Source organism: Papio anubis, chromosome 7, assembly GCF_008728515.1.
Source record: "Papio anubis isolate 15944 chromosome 7, Panubis1.0, whole genome shotgun sequence".
NCBI lineage: Eukaryota > Metazoa > Chordata > Mammalia > Primates > Cercopithecidae > Papio > Papio anubis.
In genome coordinates this window covers 106943470-106964335 of record NC_044982.1, presented here as the reverse complement: position 1 = coordinate 106964335, position 20866 = coordinate 106943470, and the positions used below count along the sequence as shown (strand labels likewise).

Genomic DNA, 20866 nt, shown 5'->3' with positions numbered 1-20866 from the left:
GGCCTCAGGTGATCCTCCTACTGCAGTCTCCTGAGTAGCTGGGACTGTAGGCATGCACCACTGCACCCAGCTTGTAAGCATTTAACAATGTGTGCATATATTATAAATACATAATAAAAATGAATTCAAACAAAATATAGTTTGTAACTTGGCTTTTTACATTTCAATATATCTTTAAATTCTATATCATTAAGTAGAGATCTCCCATCTTTCTAATGGCTATTAGTGATCCACTGTTCAAATGTATCATAGTTTAAGCAAGTCTCCACTGAGAGACATGGGAGTTTTTCCATTTGGGCACTATTATACACAGCCTGGTTTGGATATATCTGTGTTGTGTACATGATTTTGTAGGAGAGATTGCTAAAAAGGTGGCTAGGTTAAAGCGTATGACCATCTTACATTTTAACACATATTACCAAATTGGGCAGGGCCTCTTACTGACGCTGCTTGTCAGAATCAGAGCCTACAGTTGCCAACAATGTCTGCTCCTCTCTAGCTCCCTTGATATCATGTCCAGTTGTTAATCCTCACCCTGCTGCTACCTATGGATGGACTCAATGGACATTTAGCCAATGCTACCACTATATTATAAAAAATAATGACAGTTGGTGGGGCGGGGGGGTCTCCTTAGAAGGAGCTACAGATATAGCAAGGAGCCAGATTAAGCTCTTCAGAACTGATGCCAAAACTCTTATCTTAATATTTTCTTTGGAAATTGAGATTCCTTTTAATAGTTAAAGTTGCAGGTCTGAAAATATTTTGATCATTAAAAGTGAACCAGACTAAACTTTTCAGGGCACTGCACAGAGCAAATATGAAACCATGAGCATGATCCCTGAATACGCTTTCTACAAGCTGCTATTTTAAAATGTTAATTTGTCTCACTAAATCCTAGTAACTGATTTTGAAGAGCCTGGACAGAGTCAGATCTGAGTTAACAACTGGGCTCAATGGGGCAAAGACTGCTGGTTAGCTAATAACCATGCTGCCCTTCTCCCCTCTAATGAACTCTAAAATGGACATATTTCCCAACCTACCTTGCCCACCCTAACCTGGGAAGCTAATGGAATGTCAATTAAAGTTGTTGTTGGGGCTTCTGGAAGACTTTACAGAGGGTTGTCTAAGCTGAAGACAACATTTTTGCCCTTCCTACCCAGAATATGGAAGTAAAGTTGAGGGCTCCAGTAGCCACCACAAATCACAAGCAAACTTGAGGATGGAAGCTATCTGTAGGGCAGTGTATCAGAAAGACAGAAAGAACCTGGGTCCCTGATGACTGTGTAGTCAGTCACCCTACTAGTTTTGAACAGCCTCCGCCAGATTTCTCCTATATGAGAGAAACAAACATCTTGCTGAAGACTCTTACTTGGGTTTTTGTTCTATGCAGTCGAACAAGAATTCTAGGTGATATATTTCTCTGCTTACTAGGTTGTGTGACCCTAAGAAAGGTAACTCCATCTCTTTGGGCTTCAATTTCTGGAGATTGGGTAATAAACAGTGGCCACCTAATGGGGTGGCTGTGATAAATGAGAGGACATATACTTAAGGCAGTGGTTCTCCAAGTTGGTCTCACATTAGAGTCATCTGTGGAGCTCTTAATCTCTTTTGGGTATGCCCAGGCCATACCCAAAAACTCATTGAATCTGAAATTCTGGCAGTAAAGTCCAGGCATCAGTGATTTTTAAAGCTCCACAGGTCATTCAAATCTGCAGCCAAATTTGAGCCGCACCGGTTTAGGAGACCTCAGGTTGTTTATTGCCGAGGTGCAGGCTTGCTTGGCCTTGCCTGATGGGTTGGTGGGACAGCACCTAAAAAAGTCTATTTGTTGGGGATTCTGAGGAACCTTCTGGGAGAAACAGATACAATGACAAGGTGGCAAACAATTAGTTGAGTAACAGAAGGGAGCAACAATTTTGAGTATAGCTGATGATACTATTTGAATCTGTCCCAAGTTGGGCTGTAAGGGCACCTCTCTGGATTCTAATAGAGAGCAGGTGCCAAGACGCCAATTCACTCAAAACTCCATAAATCCTTGCAACACAGGACCCACTGCTTTGAGACTTCACCAATAAAATGCAAAGGGGAAAAGATTTAAAAAGTCCATTTCCACAGCTCTGGCAGCAGCATGGGATAGCAAAAGCTGGCAGGGGACTGGGGTGCACGTGAGAAATAGTGAAGAAGTCACAGGTTGGGGAGGGGTAGGAGCAGTGGTGCCCCTTCAGAACAGTGCCCAGAGAAAGCAGATTTGATCATGAGCCTATGTGAGACACCCTTGGGAGCCCCCTGAAATATTTGGGAGTGGGAGGAAGGGGCTGGAGGTCCTACATTAACAGGGCCATTAGGCCAGTGATCTTGTCAGACTGGTAAATTCAGGTTACATGTGAGTAGGCCTCCTTGCACATTACTTAGGAAATCTTAACCTTTTCAGGGGAGGAAAATAGCTCTCAAAGAGAGAAGCCCAGAGACCCGGAGGTCTCAGACTTGAAGTACTTCTGCCTTTTTCAGAGAAAAAGTTGCCCAGTGATCACCACTTTTTCTGTATTGAACTCCATTCCAAATGCTAAATCCTATTAATTTGGAAGAACTGGGGGTGGGGTTGGCAATTAAAAAAAAAAAATACTTCGAAGCCTCTGAAAATGGCCAAATGAATCTAATTGACATTCTCAAAAGTGAAGTTGTTTGAAAAAAAGAAAATGGCTTTGAAAGAAAAAGTATATGAAGTGGAAAGTGTGTATTTTCAATGATCTCACGTGAAACACATGACAGAAAAATTCTCCCAGCACTGATTTTTCCAGATATTTTCTTTTAAAAAAAAAGATAAAAGAAGGAAGGGTGGTATAAAAACTCACAACTAGACAGCTCATAAGGTCACTTTTTTTTTTTTTTTTTTGAATTAGGGCAAATAAAAAAGGAAACATCTAAATCTGATGTCAAACAACCTTTTCCGTTTGATCCAATCCTTTCTCCTTAAAAGTACTTTTATAAGTGCCCCAGATCTCTGAGCTGGTAAAGACACTCCATTCCTCCCTTTCTGGTCCCTACTGGGTTTGAAAGGCAAACAGTTCCTTCCTTTGTCCATCAATATTCTGCCCAGAATGAACACTATATGGATGCTCTTTAAAAAATTAAATAGATTTTTTTTGTCAGTTCTCTCACCTTTAGTTTGAGAATCCCAATCCTAAAACAACCGTGTATACATTCAGAAAGACTTAAGAATTTCTATATCTACTGTGAAGTAGAAGAAAACTAATTACCCAAATGATGCCTTGCAAATTTTACTTAACATGAGACTCAAGATGAATAGTGTGCATTTTAATCTGTAAATCACGAAGTAGTTACACATTTCAAAAAGTGAAATATATTATTTTAAATGTCAACTGAAATCTCAGCAGTGGTTCTCAGACTGGAGCACACGTCAGGGTTACTTGGAGGGCTTGTTAAAACACAGCTTGCTGGGCCCACACCCAGAATTTGATTCGGGAGGTCTGAGGTGAAGGCTGAGAATCTGCATGACTCACAGGCTCCCAGGTGATGCTGATGTTGCTGGTCAGGGGATATCGCACTTTGAGAACCCTGCTTTGTAACTTGTCCACACTACTCAGACCTTTCCTCAGTAAGAGTCACATACTGGGAGAAGCACTGGAATGGGAGCCAGGAGACCTGTGTTTTTGATGTAGTTTTACCTGACTACATGTATATTTGTAGCCTAGTCACCACACTTCTACTAGGATTTGGTAGGAAAATTTTTACACTCAAGCGGCTTTCAAATAAGTAGATGGGGTAAGACCCATACACAAATCACTACTCCACTTATCAGAACATGTTGGATACCATAAAAGAGATAAAAATAATATGCGCTTCAGATAAAGATAAGCTCAAGTTTGGTTAGCCACAGGGAAGGTGACATCCTAATGAAGATAGCACTAGAAACAGATTTTGAAAGATGAAGAGGAGACAGGGCAAGGGTGTGGGGACAATGGGGAACCACTAGACATTTTTTGGCGGGCGGGTGGCATAATCAAAGGTGTTATCTTGGTCAAGACTCTTCATTACTTGTGATGGACAATTGAAATTGATTTAAACAAACAAAAGGGGGAACTTATTGTCTCATGAAACTAAAAGTCCAGGGGTAAGGTACAGAATTCAGATGCTCAAAACAATGCTATCAGAAATTGGTCCCTCCTCATCTCTCAGCTCTACTTTCCTATGCTAGCTTCCTTCTCTAGTAGGATCATGTCATATGACAAAGATGGCTGCCAGCAGCCCAGGTGTTTTTACTGACATAGCAGTTTTAATAAAAAACTGTGGTACGGCCGGGTGCAGTGGCTCATGCTTGTAATCCCAGCACCACTGCCCTCCAGCCTGGGTGACAGAGCAAAACTCCTTCTCAAAGAAAAAACAAAAACAAGAAAACCAAAACTGTGCTGCCTCTTTCCCAAAAGCCCTGAGGCTGACACTCCCTGGACCATCTTGGGTCACACATCCATTCCATTGAGGCCAAGGGACTTCAATGACTGTCCAAGTCTATGCAGGTGTGGTATGGTCAAACCCATGCAAACCTCATGGACTGAGTAGAGATGATGTGATTTCCCGCAAGCAAAGCAGGGTGCTGTTTCCAAAGGGTCTTCCCTCCTGCCTACTGCACAGGAGAAAACTTAGAGTTACTGTAGATATGAATAACCCAAACCTAGGATCCAACAGGTATTGAGGGACCCCTATTTAACAAAATGTCCCTCCCAACTCTCAAGTCCTTTGCCAATGGACTTCGTACAACTTGGCCCTTGGAGTCTGGTCTAGGGCAGCTCCCTGGCCCTTGTCCCCTCTTATAGTCTCTCTTCTCTATAGCAGCAGACGTCCTGCAGGCTGAACTGTTCAGCTTGGGGGTGGGGTGGGCATATGCAGAGGCGAGCTCCTCTAGACTAGGCTTTGAAAGCCATTTCTGATGTATCTGTTGCCTCCAAATGTCCAATCAGGCCAGGGCAGGGGCCGTTCATCCACTGTACAGATTTATCCCCTCAGCCTTGAAGCCCACTGTCAACTTCCTAGAACGCTCTGGTCCTTCCCTGTCCCTGTGGGTGCTGCTCATCAGGTTCCTCCTGCTGGGCTCCATTCACTGGGCACCAGGCTGCCTGTGCTGCCCCACGTGGTGGGTGCCCTGGGGGCTGTTCCTGAGTGACTGCAGCACCCACACTTGCTGCTTATCTATGAACTGCTTCCTCTATGGTTCCCTGTCCCTCCTGCTCTTTGAAAGGAGGGAGGGGCCACGGTGGCAGAGGTGTTGAAGAGGTGCAGGGGACTGACTGAGAGTAAACTTTGGCTCTAGCAATGAAGGCAACAGGTGCCTCCAAGAAAGTCAGTGTGGAGGAATGGCTGTGTTTGGTGGGCGTGGCTGGATGGGGAAGATGAAGATCAGTGTGTTGGTGAGTCTTTGGACAGACTGGTATTAGGGTCCAGAATGGAGAGCAAAGAAAATGAAGCCAAAATGGGGTTAAAAAGTGAGAGAAATGCTGGGCTGGCAGTTGTGGGAAGACAGGTGAGAATGGGGCACAGTGGAGTTTAAACTTTCCAGGTCTGAGGCGAGGTCCAGAGTAGGCATGGGTGCTACTTCCAAAGCAGAGGGGAGAGAAACGGAGTTGGGGGTAGGGTTGGTTCAGGAACTGGGAATGCCAGGGAGGGCCATGCAGACAAGAAATTGTTTCTTGTTCAACACTTGCTAGGTCAAGCCCACATGGTGCTGCTAAGCACTTCCCAGGAGCTCCCCTTTCAGCTGTCACCAGTGACTGTTGGGGATTCACAAGGAATGAATGAAGGGCAGCTGGCAGCCCTGTGTGTACGTGACACTGGCACGGGGTGGGCGGGCTTATTTGCTTTGTTTTGAGTAGCAGGGCCACTGTCCAAAAGCCAACTGCCTTGGGGTCCTGAGGTAGCCAGTCCCACCTGCTATGCCTTGGGGATAGACAGCTCCTAATCTGACAGGGGCATTGACTATAGTGTAAAATCTGACCTCTAGGAAATGCAGTGGAATAGAGTGTAGGCCATCCTCCTTCCCAGGCCTAGTCTGTTCAAGGCTAGCTGGACAGGAAGGCATCATTAGAGAAAAATAAAGTAAATATGTGGTTTGAATTTTTGTCACACTAGATTAACTGATTCTTTAATTGGTCTGAATTCATATACCTTCTCAGTGCATTTGCACTGCCTAATAATTGTAATAAATACAGCAACAACAATTCTTTTTAATATATTGGGCACCATATGCCAGGTACTGTGTCCTAACACAGATTATTTCATTTACTCCTCCCCACAACATATGGGGAATTATCCCCCACCTTAAATATGAGGTATGTAAGGCTTAAAGAGATTGAGTTGCCCTGCATTGGCTAGAAGTGACAGAACCCAGGACTCTCTTGCTTCTCAACTCTTGTCTCCTTGTACCTGATCCCATCGCTATATAGTACAACATCAGGGCTTTGTGGCTCAACTGAATGTTTTCCTCAAAAAGACAACATAAGTAATTCTTTGGAAAAAGTTCTACAATTTGAAAATAGTGGAATTTGTAAATTAATAAATACAAATTCAAGATCATTGATTCTGCAAAAAGGCAGAAGCTGCAGCTGAGGTAAAAAGGCATTTTAAACTGCACATTAAAGGTTGATTCTTTCGATGAGATCACAGTGAAATCTGGGACAGGAGAATTAGAGCTGTTACGCCTTTTTGCCATGAACTTGAATCATAAAAAATAATCTTAGGCACAGGCAGATCCAAATACCTGGCAGAGATGTGTAAAACCCACAGGCTAAATGTGATTCCCCAAGCCAAACAATCCCAGCCCTTGAGGGTGGTGAGGGTGAGGTGGACCAAGGGAGGACCTGTGGGGCTGAATCCAATGGCCTGGCTCTCTGGAATTTCCTCAGTAAGGCCAGAAGGCCCAGAGGACCTGCGGCTGGTAACAAATCCCATCCCCATTATTCACGATCAAGTCTGCGCCCTCACCTCTGGCCCAGAGATGTCCAAGTTGGGAGGCCAGGCCCTTTCTGGCATTTCTGGGGAACCTTTATTTCTGTTCCTCCCCCTCACTCCTTCTTGCCCCTCTTCTTTGGTAGGAGCTACCTTGGCTCCCTAAAGGCTATTGCAAATGGCTCTGCTTGTGACCTGCAAGACAGATGTGCCACAAAGTGGAAAACCTTCCCACTGTTTATTCCTAAAACTAGAAGATGCCCTCTGGGCTGCAGGCCCTCTATACATAAAACAGGATCAAAAGAAGGTCTTAGTGCTTCCATGGTCTGTTTCATGCATTCATTATCTTGTTTTTAGAACCTGATCTAAATTACTGTCTTTGGCCCAGGTGCGGTGGGTCATGCCTGTAATCTCAGCACTTTGGGAAGTGGATCACTTGAGCTCAGGCATTTCAGACCAGTCTGGGCAACATGGCAAGACCCTGTCTCTGTAAGTAATATAAAAGTTAGTCGGGCATGGTGGTGTACGCCTGTAGTCCCAGCTACTAGGGAGGCTGAGATGAGAGGATCACCTGAGCCTGGGAAGTCAAGGCTGCAGAAAGCTGTGATGGCACCACTGCCCTCTATCCTGGGTGACAGAGTGAGACCTTGTCTCAATAAACAAACAAACAAACAAATTCTTGTCTTTATTTTGATGAATTTTTTTCTAGCTCAGAAAGCGTATAATGTTCTTTGCCTTAATAAGCCCGCGCAACACAGAGAGACCTTGTCTCAATAAATAAATAAATTCTTGTCTTATTTTAACAAATTTTTTTCTAGCTCAGAAAGTGTACAACGTTCTTTACCTTAATAAGAAAGGAAGAGTTTGACTGCTTGACAACGGAAGACCTTCTAATTCCCAGATTTGATAATCTATTCACCTGAAGGGCTTTGACTCCTGGGACAAGCTCGCCATAGCTCTGAGCCTTATTTGGCTTTTCTAAGGTAGGAGAAAAGGATCTTTTACATCCAGATCCCTGTTCTCAGCTCCAAGTACAAAGGTTAACCTAATTTCTGAAATCCATTATTTTTCTAAACTTACCGGTCAATAAAACTGAGTCAGTCCAGATAATGATTTTGAACCTTGGACATTGGTAGCTTTACCTAAGTTTAAGGCACAGAATAGAAATAAAGATGCCCCCAAGTCCTCCTCTACCATAGTGAATATTCAGCATCTACTGATGACTTCTCTGATCCTAACATGTATCAGACAATAATCATGGGAATCTTTGTGTAATGCACTACAGCAGGGCTTACCAAGAGGTACGATGGAATGAAAAATGGGAGCGTGGGCTGTGAACTTAACTTTCACCAGGCTCTAATGAATTTCCTTACCCCTGTTTCATACAACAAGTGTGAGGATCAAATACATACAAAAAATCCCTGACCTGGAGTTCGAGACCAGCCTGGACAGCATGGTGAAACCCTGTCTCTACTAAAAATACAAAAAATTAGCTGGGCATAGTGGCACGCACCTATAATCCCACTAACTCAGGAGGCTGAGGCAGGAGAATTGCCCTCTCTGGTGCCAAGCATTCTTCACTAAAGTTCCAATAGAAGGGAATTTCCCTTCCAGTCTATGGAAAATCTGACACAGGAAACAGCCTCCCTGTCAGAGGGCAATGGTGATGGTCTCCAGACTGCTTGCAGCTCATCCTCCAGTAGGGGCTGGAGCCCAGGGATGGCTGGGAAAAGGCATTATGCTGATGTTGTCTATGCCTGTCCCCTGAGTAGAAGGATAGCTACCTCTGGACCTCAAGGCAAAAAATTCTCCAGGACAGCCCTGGTTTTGTGGCTTCCTCAACCTAGCCTTCCTTACTGTCTCTGAAGCCTATCTATAAATGAGTATACAAAGCCAGCTCCTCTGTAAGAACAGGAACACTCTCACTTCTACTTGTGGACTGACAACATTTTGGTTGGTTTCTACTGAATTCAACAAACAGAGGCTAGGGTTTGGACACGGCATTGGACACAGTAAAAACGTAGTCTTACTATGCTGTCACAGAAGGGGATGGGGTTTCAATGACTGAGGTCTCATCATGAATTACACAATAAGGTAGATTATTTAGATGGTAGATTGGCTCTATCCCTTGGTCTGCCTCTTTGTGGCCACTTTCCTGCTCATTATTATCTCCCTCAAACATGGAGAAGGAAGAGAGACAATCTCTCAACTCGACATGTCACTTCCCCCACACTGGCACATCTGTCAGGGCCCAATAGACTGCAGAAAGAGCATCGTTTTCTCCAACTTTTTCTGGGTTATGCCTCTTTTCTCTATTAAATGCAAAATTTGCTGATCTAAGTCTAAGTATACATTTTATAGCACATCTGGCAGTTTGAATGATGTTATTTACAAATGCTATAAATTGAAGTGCTAGTTTTTCCTATGTTATCAAAGTTTTCAAATAAACCAATAGATGATATAACTCTCCTAAACTAACTCAGCTATTATAATCTGTTGAAATTAAATAGACAGTGAATTATCCAGCCACATTTTCCCCAAAGTCTAGGTCAACTAGATTTGACCAGCTCTGAAGATTTAAAGATAAAATGTCTATAGCTAGTATTAAAAATGACCTAGTTTATTAAGAAAACTCATTAAAGTATTTCAAAAACAAAGTCTGGTCTGATAATTTTATGCTATGAAAAGGAATCTTTAAGTGGCTATAAAAATTATGCAACATCAAAAAATATAAAATCTATTTTTGTCTGAACTGCATTTGTTCCTTATATGAAGATCATCCTGAAGGAGGCAGCTGAAATTTAGAAAAAATATTTATAACAAAGCCATAACCTCATGCACATTAGCTAAGTAAGGCTAAAAGGAAATAGCAAATAAAATTATAGAAATTTACCTTTTTTTTTAAAAAAAGAAAAAGGTATATGGATAACTCCCATTAATACTGATTTAAATAGGAATGATAAAATTTATGAGTGGGTGTAAATGCAGAAGATTTACAGGCTAACTATTGAACATGATACTGTTTTGCTAGACAACACCATAAGATGGATGAGCTATAACAGTGACTTGGTTTAACTAAAAAGCAGCTGCTCTCTCAAGTATGTGGTCTCTCCAAACAATGTTAAATGCTGTGATTCACTGATTAAATATGAAATGTTTCCACTCTGAAATTCACACATGATGTTTATGTGGACGATGTACTCAGAATTATGACACTGTGATGACAGGCAGAGACAATGTGAGTCCCGGAGTGGCTGCTCAGTGCAGAGGAGACTGCCCACTGTGGGTCTGCACATCACCTCCCCACCACCAAGTGGGTAGTCCTGACCACATGTCTTACTGCTGGGGGTTATACAGAGGGCAGTCATAAATCATCACTGCAATATTTATAACTTCTTGCCTTGAACCAGAACCAATTAAAAACACACTTGGAGAACATGTTCTCTAACATCCTCTTTAAAATATTTATATGGATCAACTTTATTGAAAGTGAATAAACAGAGATAATGTGGCAAAAAGAAATTTTCCCAATATTAAACCCTTGATGATACTTTTTAATTCACTATAAGGAAAAGAATCCACCAACAGTAGATAGTTACTTATTTTTGCTGAGTGTCCTCTGCTTTTCTGCATGCTCCACAATCTTTTCTTCCACATAGAGCCCCTTCCGCTTTCGTACCGCATTCATGTACTTCCGGGCCTGGTTCTCAGAGTCAGCCTTCTCCCCAAAGTGCAAGTACTCCTCCTCAGTAGTTGGCACCCAGAAGGGGTCACTGGGAATGATCTTGTAAAAGAAGATGACAGAATGTGCAAGGTTAGGCATTTTAAATTTCAAACCTTATTCACTGAGCTCCCCAGTTCATATAGTCTTAGCTAATGAAAAAAAGTTAGGCAAAGAACAACTAAGCTTGCTAGGAATGGTAGTAAGTATGAAGAATTGGCCGGGTGTGGTGGCTTACACCTGTAGTCCTAGCACTTTGGGAGCCAAGGCAGGCGGATTGCCTGAGCTCAGAAGTTCGAGACCAGCCTGGGCAACAAGGTGAAACCCTGTCTCTACTAAAATAAAAAATAAAAAAAAAATTAGCTGGGTGGGGCGGCATGTGCCTATAGTACCAGCTACTTGGGAGGCTGTGGCAGGAGAATCGCTTGAACCCAGGAGGCGGAAGTTGCAGTGAGCCAAGATCGTGCCACTGCACTCCAGCCCGGGCGACAGAGTAAGGCTCCATCTTAAAATTAAAAAAAAAAAGCATGAAAAATCATGGGAGGTGTGAACAAATGGAAGTAGAGTCAATAAAACTTGTAACATACATTATTATTCTTTGCTCATAATTCCAGTTCATAACACTAAGGAAGAAAACTATTAATTTTTAATAATATAATTTTAAAAAGCTTTCATTTTTGCTAGGATATATCTGAGTCTTAATATCTTTGCCATCAATATTTTGCCTTTGTCTTCAACCTCAACAAAGATCAACACATGTAACTAAACTCTTACTATTATTACATATATTTTTTTATTGAAGAGAGAGAGTTCTGCTCTGTTGCTCAGGCTGGAGAGCAGTGGTGCAATCATAGCTCACCGTAGCCTCAATCTCCTGGGCTCAACTGATCCTCCTCCCTTGGTGTACCAAGCAGCTAGGATTACAGGTGCGTGCCACCATGCCCAGCAAATTTTTAATTTTTTTTCTGGAGGTGGTGGGTGCATGACATTGTGAATGGAAAAAATGCAGCAAAATGTTTACTTTAAAATGTTCAATTTTGGGGGAGGCTGAGGCAGGCAGATCACCTGAGGTCAGGAGTTTGAGACCAGCCTGACCAACGTGGAGAAACCCCATCTCTACTAAAAATACAAAAAATTAGCCAGGCTTGGTGCCTGCCTGTAATCCCAGCTACTTGGGAGGCTGAGGCAGGAGAATCTCTTGAACCCAGCAGATGAAGGTTGCACTGCCTGGGCAACAAGAGTGAAACTCCGTCTCAAAAGAAAAAAAAAAAGTTCAATTTTAGGTTGTATGAATTTCACACCTCAGTATATTATTTTTAAAAAGACAGACTTAAAGAAATCTCCCTGAATACAGAATATGGTACAAAGAGATGGAGATTAGAAAAAAAAAAGTCTGAAAGGAAAATCAAGAGTCATCAAGTATGTACAGGGTATATCTAACAGGAGTTCTAAAACCAAAAAACAGAGAACAGGATGAGAGTCTTCAGATGGAAAAACCTAACTGAGTCTGGACCAAGATAATAAAATAATCTACCCCTTGTGACAGTGTTGAAATGCTGGAAATCTGTGGGCACCTGCATCTCCTGAGGCTTGATTCTGACCCACTAGACACTATAGAATGGGAGGTGTGAGCCACAACTGTGCTTCTTGCTCTTGAACAAAGGTTGGAAATAAAGCAGCTGCCTGTGTCCTGGTGCTGAGGCAGGTACAGAGAAAATCAGAGAGAAAAGCCAGATCATCTAGAGAAGAACATGAATCAGACCAACGAGACGCTTTGCATCAGCAACAGCAGTTGCTGGTACACAATGAAGTCCTTCAGAGTGCTAAGGAGCCTCAGTGTGAGCCTACACGTCTTTATCTAGTTAAATAAACCATTATCAGTGAACCAAAAAAAGCCTCTGTTGGACAGACTTTAAAACATATCTCATGGACACTCAACAAAAGAACTAGAAATATCTTTTAGAAAAGAGTCCCTGAAGGAAAGAGCAGACAGTAAGAAGTGAGAACAGCCAGGGGGGCACAGAGGCATTATCAGCGCTAGAGTAACAATTCTGGTGGGTGACAACAAGTCTACAGAAGCAGTGTCTTGAAGGGAACCCCATTAGAGGTTGGGCAACAAGGGGCAGAGAAGGAGACAAGGTCCAGGAATTGGGTGGGGGCGTGGGTAGGTAGAGTGGCAGACAAGGGCGAATGGATGGAATTTAGACGAGAAACTGCAGTAAGAAGGAGGAGTGGGGAGGAAGCTCGGTCCTGTGGACCTGGCCATCTGAGGGAGTTCTTCTGGGTCAGAGGGTGTGTGCTATAATTTTGTGGGCACAGCAGTTCCAGAGACTTAATTCTAATTCACTAGCCACTGGGCCTAGGATAGCAAGGCTCATTCCAGACCATTCACCAGCAGACAATGTCACCATGATACCAGCCAGGCTGAGTCAGTGTGGCCTCAGGGCCTGGGCAGGAGGAAGGGAGGGAAGGTGGTTGCTACTCAAAACAGCCTGACTGGTCAAAAGCCACCCACCCAGGGTGAAGGTAGGTGTAGCTATGTAGGGGGAGCATGAGGGAGCCTGTGGTGATGAAACAATTCTGTATCTTGATTACATAAAACTACATATGTGATACATTTTTATAGCACTACAGATGCACAAACTCCCATGAATATACAGAGCAGAAGAAAGGGAGCCTGCATCTTTGATGGTGTCCCTGAGCCATGGTACCAGCCCCAGTTGCTTAAACAATTACTATTCTGGCATTATGGTTCTTGCAGCTGAAAACACTCATAATCTATCAACTGATACAGGGTTGTTGTGAAGACTGAAGAAGATATATGAAAGTCATATGGTAAGGCACCTGGCACATCCTAGATTTGTCTGGCTCCAAAGCCTGCCCTTTGCCATGTTTGCAGACTGCCATGAAGACTGAGTTTATCCAAACATAAATTGCACAATGGTACTAGCTAAGTCAAGTGCATATATTATAACTGGTGAAACCTGAACAAGCGCTATGGGTGTATCAATGTCAATGTACTATAAGAGATGTTAACATTGGGGAAGGAGGGGTGAATGGCGCATAGGATCTCCCTGAACATATTTTTTGGTAAAAACATATGTTTGGTAATATATTTTTTGGTAATTTTTTCCTATGAAAAAAAACTATTGTAATTTTTTTAACACATTTTTTTTTAAGACACCCCGCCACAAGTTATAATTCTCTTTTGTCTGAAGGTAAAATTCTCAACATTTGTAAGAAACATAAACTATTTTCAGAATTGGTTATTCTGCTTTGCTGGTGGGAGGACAGGGTGAGAGGGGTGGGGTCTGTTCCTCATATGTGAGGAAACAGGCAGAGAGAATGCAATGAGTGAGAAGAACCAAGTGAGTCTGTGTGGAATCAAACCCAGAGAGTAAGGAGTAGGGGGCTGGCACTTCACTGAATCCAGGAGCAGGCACTGAGGCCAGAGTGAACGTGGTGTGAGGGTTAACTGCACTGGCTCTGGAGCCAGGCAGTTTCCCTTCAACGCCAGTTTTCTACCCGCTTAGCTGTGTGATCTTGGGCAACTTATTTCCAATCATTTGTACCTGAGTTCTGCTATTTGTAAGGATGGAATGTTAAAAGTCCCAATAACATATGACTATATGAAGACATCTTCACTACTCTTGCATCTGTGTGGAGAGCCTGAAGCACCTGCCTCAACATGCCCAGCAAACTCTGAGGACAGGGGAGATGGAGTAACACTCGAGAGCTTGAGGCTGGTTTTGAATTTCCTTAGTGGAGCAAAGACAAAGCTACCCTTTTATGGTTGTCCAGCTTGTGCTCTACAGAAAGGCCCCTCCAGGCCACAGAGAGGGGCTTGATATCAAAATGAAGAAAAAGGTGCTTTTTTTTCTTCTTTTTTTTCCCTCACTTCCTCACCCAGAATTCAGCGGCCTAGAGTGAGAATGTATTTTTGCAACTCAACAGCCCGAAGGGGATGCCATTTTCGAATCATAAAAAGGCACCCAAGTGCAAACTGTTGCCCTAGGCATTAAGGAAAAAGAAAGCCCAGAAGGAAAAAGCTCTGGGTGCTCCATTTCAATTTTTTGCCCAGTTTTCACTGTGATTACTGCTGGTAGGTGGAAAATACCATGTCCAAAATAAATTTGTTTGGTGGTATTGTAATCACTTCACCCGGTATGAACTTTAGCCCACCCCTCAGGGTAATCTCAGTAATAAGTGGCAAATCTTGAGGTTATGCTGACATATATGTACAACAGCACTGGTTGGTAATATTTTTTCTTTCTGTGTCTGTTATTAGCTCCTTTTCTTCCTTTTTCATAGAAGGGTAAAACATAGAAAGAGAAATTATGAGATTGCTGACTTCAAAGGTTTCCTCATGGAAAAATGCCTGTAATTTTATTTTCTCTATTTTTTGAAGCACTTTCTCTCAAAAGCTCTTGATTGTAAATTATATGGTGTGGTAGAATACAAATGAAAAGAAGTGCCTTGGAGTGAGAAGCCATATCTCAACAACTGTGTTATTTCTAAACCTAACTATGGGGGAAAAACCAAGACAGCCAAAAAATATCAGATCAATGACATTTAATTATAATGTAGTTTTTAAGATTTCAAAAATTTGAAGCTTTTGGGAACAGGACCATGACAGGTGGCAAGGACGTGGCAGAAGGATGGTACAAAACTGGGGCAAAACTTTTCTTGAGAATATTTTTCTCTCAAGTTATTAAAAGACTTATTTTTAATAACAAGATGTAGCTAAGCCAGAAAGTAATATTTTTTAAAAGTATTAAATGTGTAAGATCAATTTTAAGATTTTTTCTTTTTTAAATTTCTGAAGGATAAAGGAGACGGACAACCATCAAGGCTTTCAGGTAACAAAAACTGCCTATTTGGTAAAATCTTGCTGTTTTTATACTAGTTGTTCCTAAATATCTATTCTCTACCTTTCTTTGGTAATAGATACTTCAGGCAGGCTTATAGCCACCTAGATTCAGAAGGTGGAGGCATACTTTTCCTATAAGGAGCTAGACAGTAAATATCTTAGACTTTGCAGGCCATATATTATTTCTATCACAGCTACTTTACTCTGCTTAAAAGCAGCCATAGAAAATACATACATGATTGGGTACAGCTGTATTCTAACAAATTTTATTTATCAAAACAGACAACAGGCCATAGACCTAAAGACTACATTTCCCAGCCTCCTTCTTGTGTGGGGCCTTGTTAGATGTGGTCAGATGACTGGTTTTGGGCATTGGGATGAGGGTGAAGTAATGTGTGCAAGATTCAGTTTGTGTCCTTAAAGGGAAGGAGTATATCTTACTCTTCCTCATCCCTATTCTTATTGGCTGGAATGCAGATGTGACGGGGGAGGTAGAACAGCCACTGTGGACAATCAATGGGAGCCAAGTGTTGAGAAAGGCAGCAAGCCAGAATGGGCCTGGGCTCCTACCACAGTGAGGCACATGTCAGCCCTAGCTGCCTCCCTAGATTCAAAAGAGAAATAATCTCTGCCTTATTTGAGCCACTATATTTTGGGATCCCTTTATTAGAGCAGTCTTACCTGCTTCCTAATATATCGGACAACTAAGAAATGAAGGGAATTTCATACATTTTTCTAAAAAAATATGCTTTATAAAAATTACTTTTGAGGATAAGACTGACTATAAAATGATGAGATTTTAAAACAAAAAAGAATCTACAAATTCAAATGGATCATTCTTCCAATAATGATGCCGTTACAACAGCTTTGAATGCCTATTCGGGATCTGCATTTACAGACAATCCCAGTGATTACTTAACCTATATCCTCTTTGTTCTGATCAAACATACTATAACCCAGTTTTATGCACAAGTGTTAATCAAGGCCATCTTCATGCGATGGACTTCTCATCTCTGAGATATTCAGAAGCACGACTTGTGAATTCTGAGGGCAGTTTGCAGCAATGGTAATGCCAATGAAGAAAGCATTCTTCCTCTCAAGGTCATTAGGTTGAAGTGGACTGAATCTCTCTGATTCTAAATATCATTTAGCTGTATTGCTCTGCAATCACACATCTGGTCACTAAAACCTGTGGTAGAGGATGTTGTAATGATGTTTTCATTAGAGCCATCAGTAATATATTTACACTACAGACATAGTTCCTATTTTTCAGGCACTGCCTTTTAAAACCCATCCCTTATATTTCTCACTTGGTTTGTGTTCTTATATAAAAGCTGAATGCCGAAAACCAAAACCAAAACCAAAACTAAAAAGTTAGAATTTTTGATAAATGAGAAATTACTACCCACAAGCACACGAATTAATAAACAAATGTTTATCCCAGCACTTTGGGAGGCCGAGGTGGGTGGATCACGAGGTCAGGAGATCGAGACCATCCTGGCTAACACGGTGAAACCTCATCTCTACTAAAAAATACAAAAAAATTAGCTGGGCATGGTGGCAGGTGCCTGTAGTCCCAGCTACTCGGGAGGCTGAGGCAGGAGAATGGCGTAAACCCGGGAGGCGGAGCTTGCAGTGAGCCGAGATCTGGCCACTGCACTCCAGCCTGGGCGACAGAGCGAGACTCCGCCTCAAAAAAAAAAAAAAAAAAAAACACACAAATGTTTGGTGGGTACTGTTTTCTACATAATGAAATTCAGCAATATCTCATCAGATATAAGCCAGCAATGCCATCAAAACACCATTAAGTTTTCAGACAAACATGTAAAAGTCAAGAAAAGATTCATAGTAAATTACTGTTAAAACCTAGAGTTTGTACTGACCAAAAAAATGTAACCTAAATCACAGTATTAACCTTGGTTCTGCCAAACATTAAGAATGTGACTTTTTTTTTTTTTTTTTAAGAGGAAAAGCAGACAGAATGGAGTGCTCCGGACTAGCAACTTCACTTGCATCAATTTAGATGACATGAACTTGCTGAATTAAAATCAAATTTGCCCTGTCCAAAGGCAATTTTTCTAAAGTGCCACTCTTCTTTACTTCACTGATTCACTTGATTATAAATTTCGTTTTAAAAAGAAAGTTCTCCCTCAATTATTCTCATTTTCCATTCTCTTCTAAACTTAAACTCTTCTTAAAGTGTTCTGGAAAAACGGACCCAACAGGCTAAAGAAAGTGAGAAAGATAACAGCTTAGCATTGAAGCTAAATCATGAGTTTTGCTGAAATAGAGTTTAAGAAAAAAAACCACGGATTATCTGTGTGAAGCCCCGTGCAATGAATGCCACACTGCTGAGAGCAAGCCAAAAGGAATGTGGTATAGACTCAGAGAATGATCCACAAGGAAATAATCTTCGCATCAGCAAGGGCTGGTCAGCCACAATGTCAGGCACTAGGTTAGATATTTGACCTAGGGCTGAGGAAAACTGAGGGAGGGTCCATGATTTGTCCAAATAAGTAGAAGAATATTTGAAACCAGGACTTTCTGACTCCAAAGTCAACGCTACTTCCATTACCTTACAAGCCTCCATGGTAAAAGGGAATAATGTGAAGTCATTTCAATTCTCTGTAAACAACAACAAAAACTGCTTTCTTAAAACAATCTTTCTACTTACATCCTTGAGTTTACAATTTGATTCCTGACCTTAGGCTTTTTCTTGAAAAGTAAATTGTTTTTTGCACATGCCCTGCAGTTTGCTTTTACCAGCCTTTTCTCATGCGGCACTTTCTAATTGAATGTCCTTCTTCTTAGCCAGTTAACGTCTATTTTACGGATATGTTCAGGATGGCTGGTCTGACCTTACCTTTACCTCTTGTTATTATTTTTTCTCTAACTTACAACAGTGTGTTCACAATCTTTCCTTTTCTCCCCAGCAATGTGGATCTGTTAAGTTTTCCTTTCTGATTACAGATAAGGTTTGCCTTTTCATCTACCTTTACCTACACTGACAATGAAGGGTTCTGAGTAGCCATTTCATTCCATTCTCATTCCACAACACCTGAAAGCCATGGAAACCTTGAATCTCCATAATGGGGACTGAAGAATACACAATACATAATAATTTAAAGCTACCCCTTGCAAGAAGTATAACTGTTCCCCTCTAAATGCTGGAAATATTTTTTTTTCCCTAGAAGAAAATATTCTTAAAATTTCACATTCAAAAGGCCTGTGATTTTCTTCTAAAAATCTAAAATATATATTTGGATAAAAAAGGATTAAATTTTCAGCATCTTAAATTTTATATTGAATAAAAAGAAGAAATGAGAGTGAGTGTGTGTGTGTGTATATGTGTGTGTGTGTTTATTAAAAACCACAGATGATCTCAGGCTCATTCAATCTGGATGAAAAATGCATTTGCTTTCTCCTGTCCATTTGACTGAGCCATAGGAACGCCAAATGGCATGATCTCTGTTGTTTGCTACTCTTGGCCTCTTCCGGAGGGAATGGATCCATAGATGAGAAGGAAAGGAATGAATGGGAACTTGGATTTTTACCTCCCAATGGCTGAATACCAGTTGCGGGCTGGCCAGGCCACTTGTCCTCTTCCGGATTTCATCAGCAAAACCAAAGCTTTCAGCAACAGGCAGCACAGCCTTGATGATGAACATGTCTGTTCCTTCTTTCATTTCTTCTTGAAGTACTCGACCTTCTCTCTTTGACAAGACAGCATAGACTCGACCTGTAAAACCATAAATATTTTAAAATCATGGATCAGTCATATGGCTTGAGCCACACCAAGACATGATTACCCATATACTCTGTAACAATCCACTAATGATTAAATTCGTTCTCAATAATTTTGGTTTACAAAAGTAACGAACACTTTTTAAGTGTTTATTTAAAAAGCATGAGATTTTTAGAAAAATTAGAAACAAAAAATAACAAAAATTAAATCACCCCAAACTGCACTGCTGCTCATAGACAAACTCCACAAAACAGCATGAGAAGAGGGAGATTTGTAAAAGGACCTTTCAATGTGGTTTCACCTATGAGCTATCTTTGGGTCTGAAATCCAATGATATGAGTGTGACTGGGCTTTGTTAAAGTTTATTAAATATTAAAATATTTTAATAATTATAAGACCTTATTGATATGCCAATGATAATTAAGATGGCATAGGCTATTTGGGCTTAGTAGGGAAAGCAACTGGCATTTTTATACCAAAAATTAAAACCACACACATAAATATTTGCTCATAGTTTTCTTAAACTGGTAATATTTAAGTGGCACGAGCATTAAGTGTTTTATTCCCCTGAAAACTGATAGAATTCCACTAGCAAATTCTCTTGGATGACTCTTTTAATTCGTCTTTAGGCACAATTCTGCCTCATACTCAGGAGGGAAACATCTTCCCCTCTGACTGGTGTTCTGTATGAGTGTCTCTGGGAATGCAATATATTCTTTCAACTAGTAAGGAGAAGAGACCCTGCAAAGAATAGAGATACATTGAAAATCAAAGACAATCATGTAAGTAGCAGATACTCTCACTAAAGCCTCCTCTTTCACCTGCTGCCTAAAAAATAATTTTAGTTACATAAGTGATCTATTGCATATATTATCCTTAAACATTTACAACACTGCTGTTAAGCAGAGCTAAAGTATCCTTTGACCATCATTGAGTCCTGGACCCTACTCTCCTAACTGCTAAGGTGATGAGTCTGGAGTGTCCACGACCCACTCACCTTTATTTATTTATTTTTTAAACTAGAAACTGAGGAACAAAGCCAAACTGTCTGACTCCCAAACTTTTCTCTCTGATTCAGATTTCCCCCTAGTGGCGGTTATTAGGAAGGGTAATAGGAAACAAATGGCAGAAAATCTATTGTGTCACACGGCCTCAAGGAAAAAAAAACTAAACTAAAATCTCTGATGAGCCTTCACCATGTTTAGGTTTAGCTTAAAAACAAACAACTTAACACTCCATTCGTAATGAAAGGCACCCCCTTTCCTCTTGTCTACTCTCCCAGCTAGCTACTACATTTTCTCCTTCCTTGCTTCCTCACATCTCTTAAATAGGTAGCTTCTCATTTCTTCACTATGTGCTCTTTCTTTAACGTCTAGGCTCTCCTGTGCTCCAGGAAACTGCTTCCTTGAAATTTCACAATAATTTTCATATTCCTAACCTAAATGCTTTTTTTTCTCAATTTTCATTCTCTGTGATTTCTCTGTAGGAGGTACTAATCAGAAGCCACTGATTAGTATCTCCTCTGTCAACTGTCTCCAATCTTAGTATTATTCTCCTTACACTCCTGCCCTTC

At 41.3% G+C, this 20866-nt stretch overlaps 1 protein-coding gene across 6 annotated transcripts in view; it reads right to left on the bottom strand.

Annotated features, from left to right (window-relative positions):
• Positions 1 to 10402: 10402 nt before the first annotated feature.
• EFL1 (elongation factor like GTPase 1) overlaps positions 10403 to 20866 on the bottom strand; it is a 160419-nt gene continuing 149955 nt past the window's right edge. For 4 of the 6 annotated variants that reach the window (XM_031668426.1, XM_031668428.1, XM_031668427.1 and 1 more), the window contains 2 exons: positions 19103 to 19287; positions 10411 to 10741 (listed from right to left, as the gene is read on the bottom strand). In XM_031668426.1, the coding sequence (XP_031524286.1) occupies positions 10553 to 10741; positions 19103 to 19287 (374 nt within the window). In that variant the 3' untranslated portion in view covers positions 10411 to 10552. Of the gene's footprint in view, positions 10742 to 19102; positions 19288 to 20866 lie in introns of all 6 variants that reach the window. The other 2 variants (XM_031668425.1, XR_004185078.1) reach the window with 2 other exon arrangements.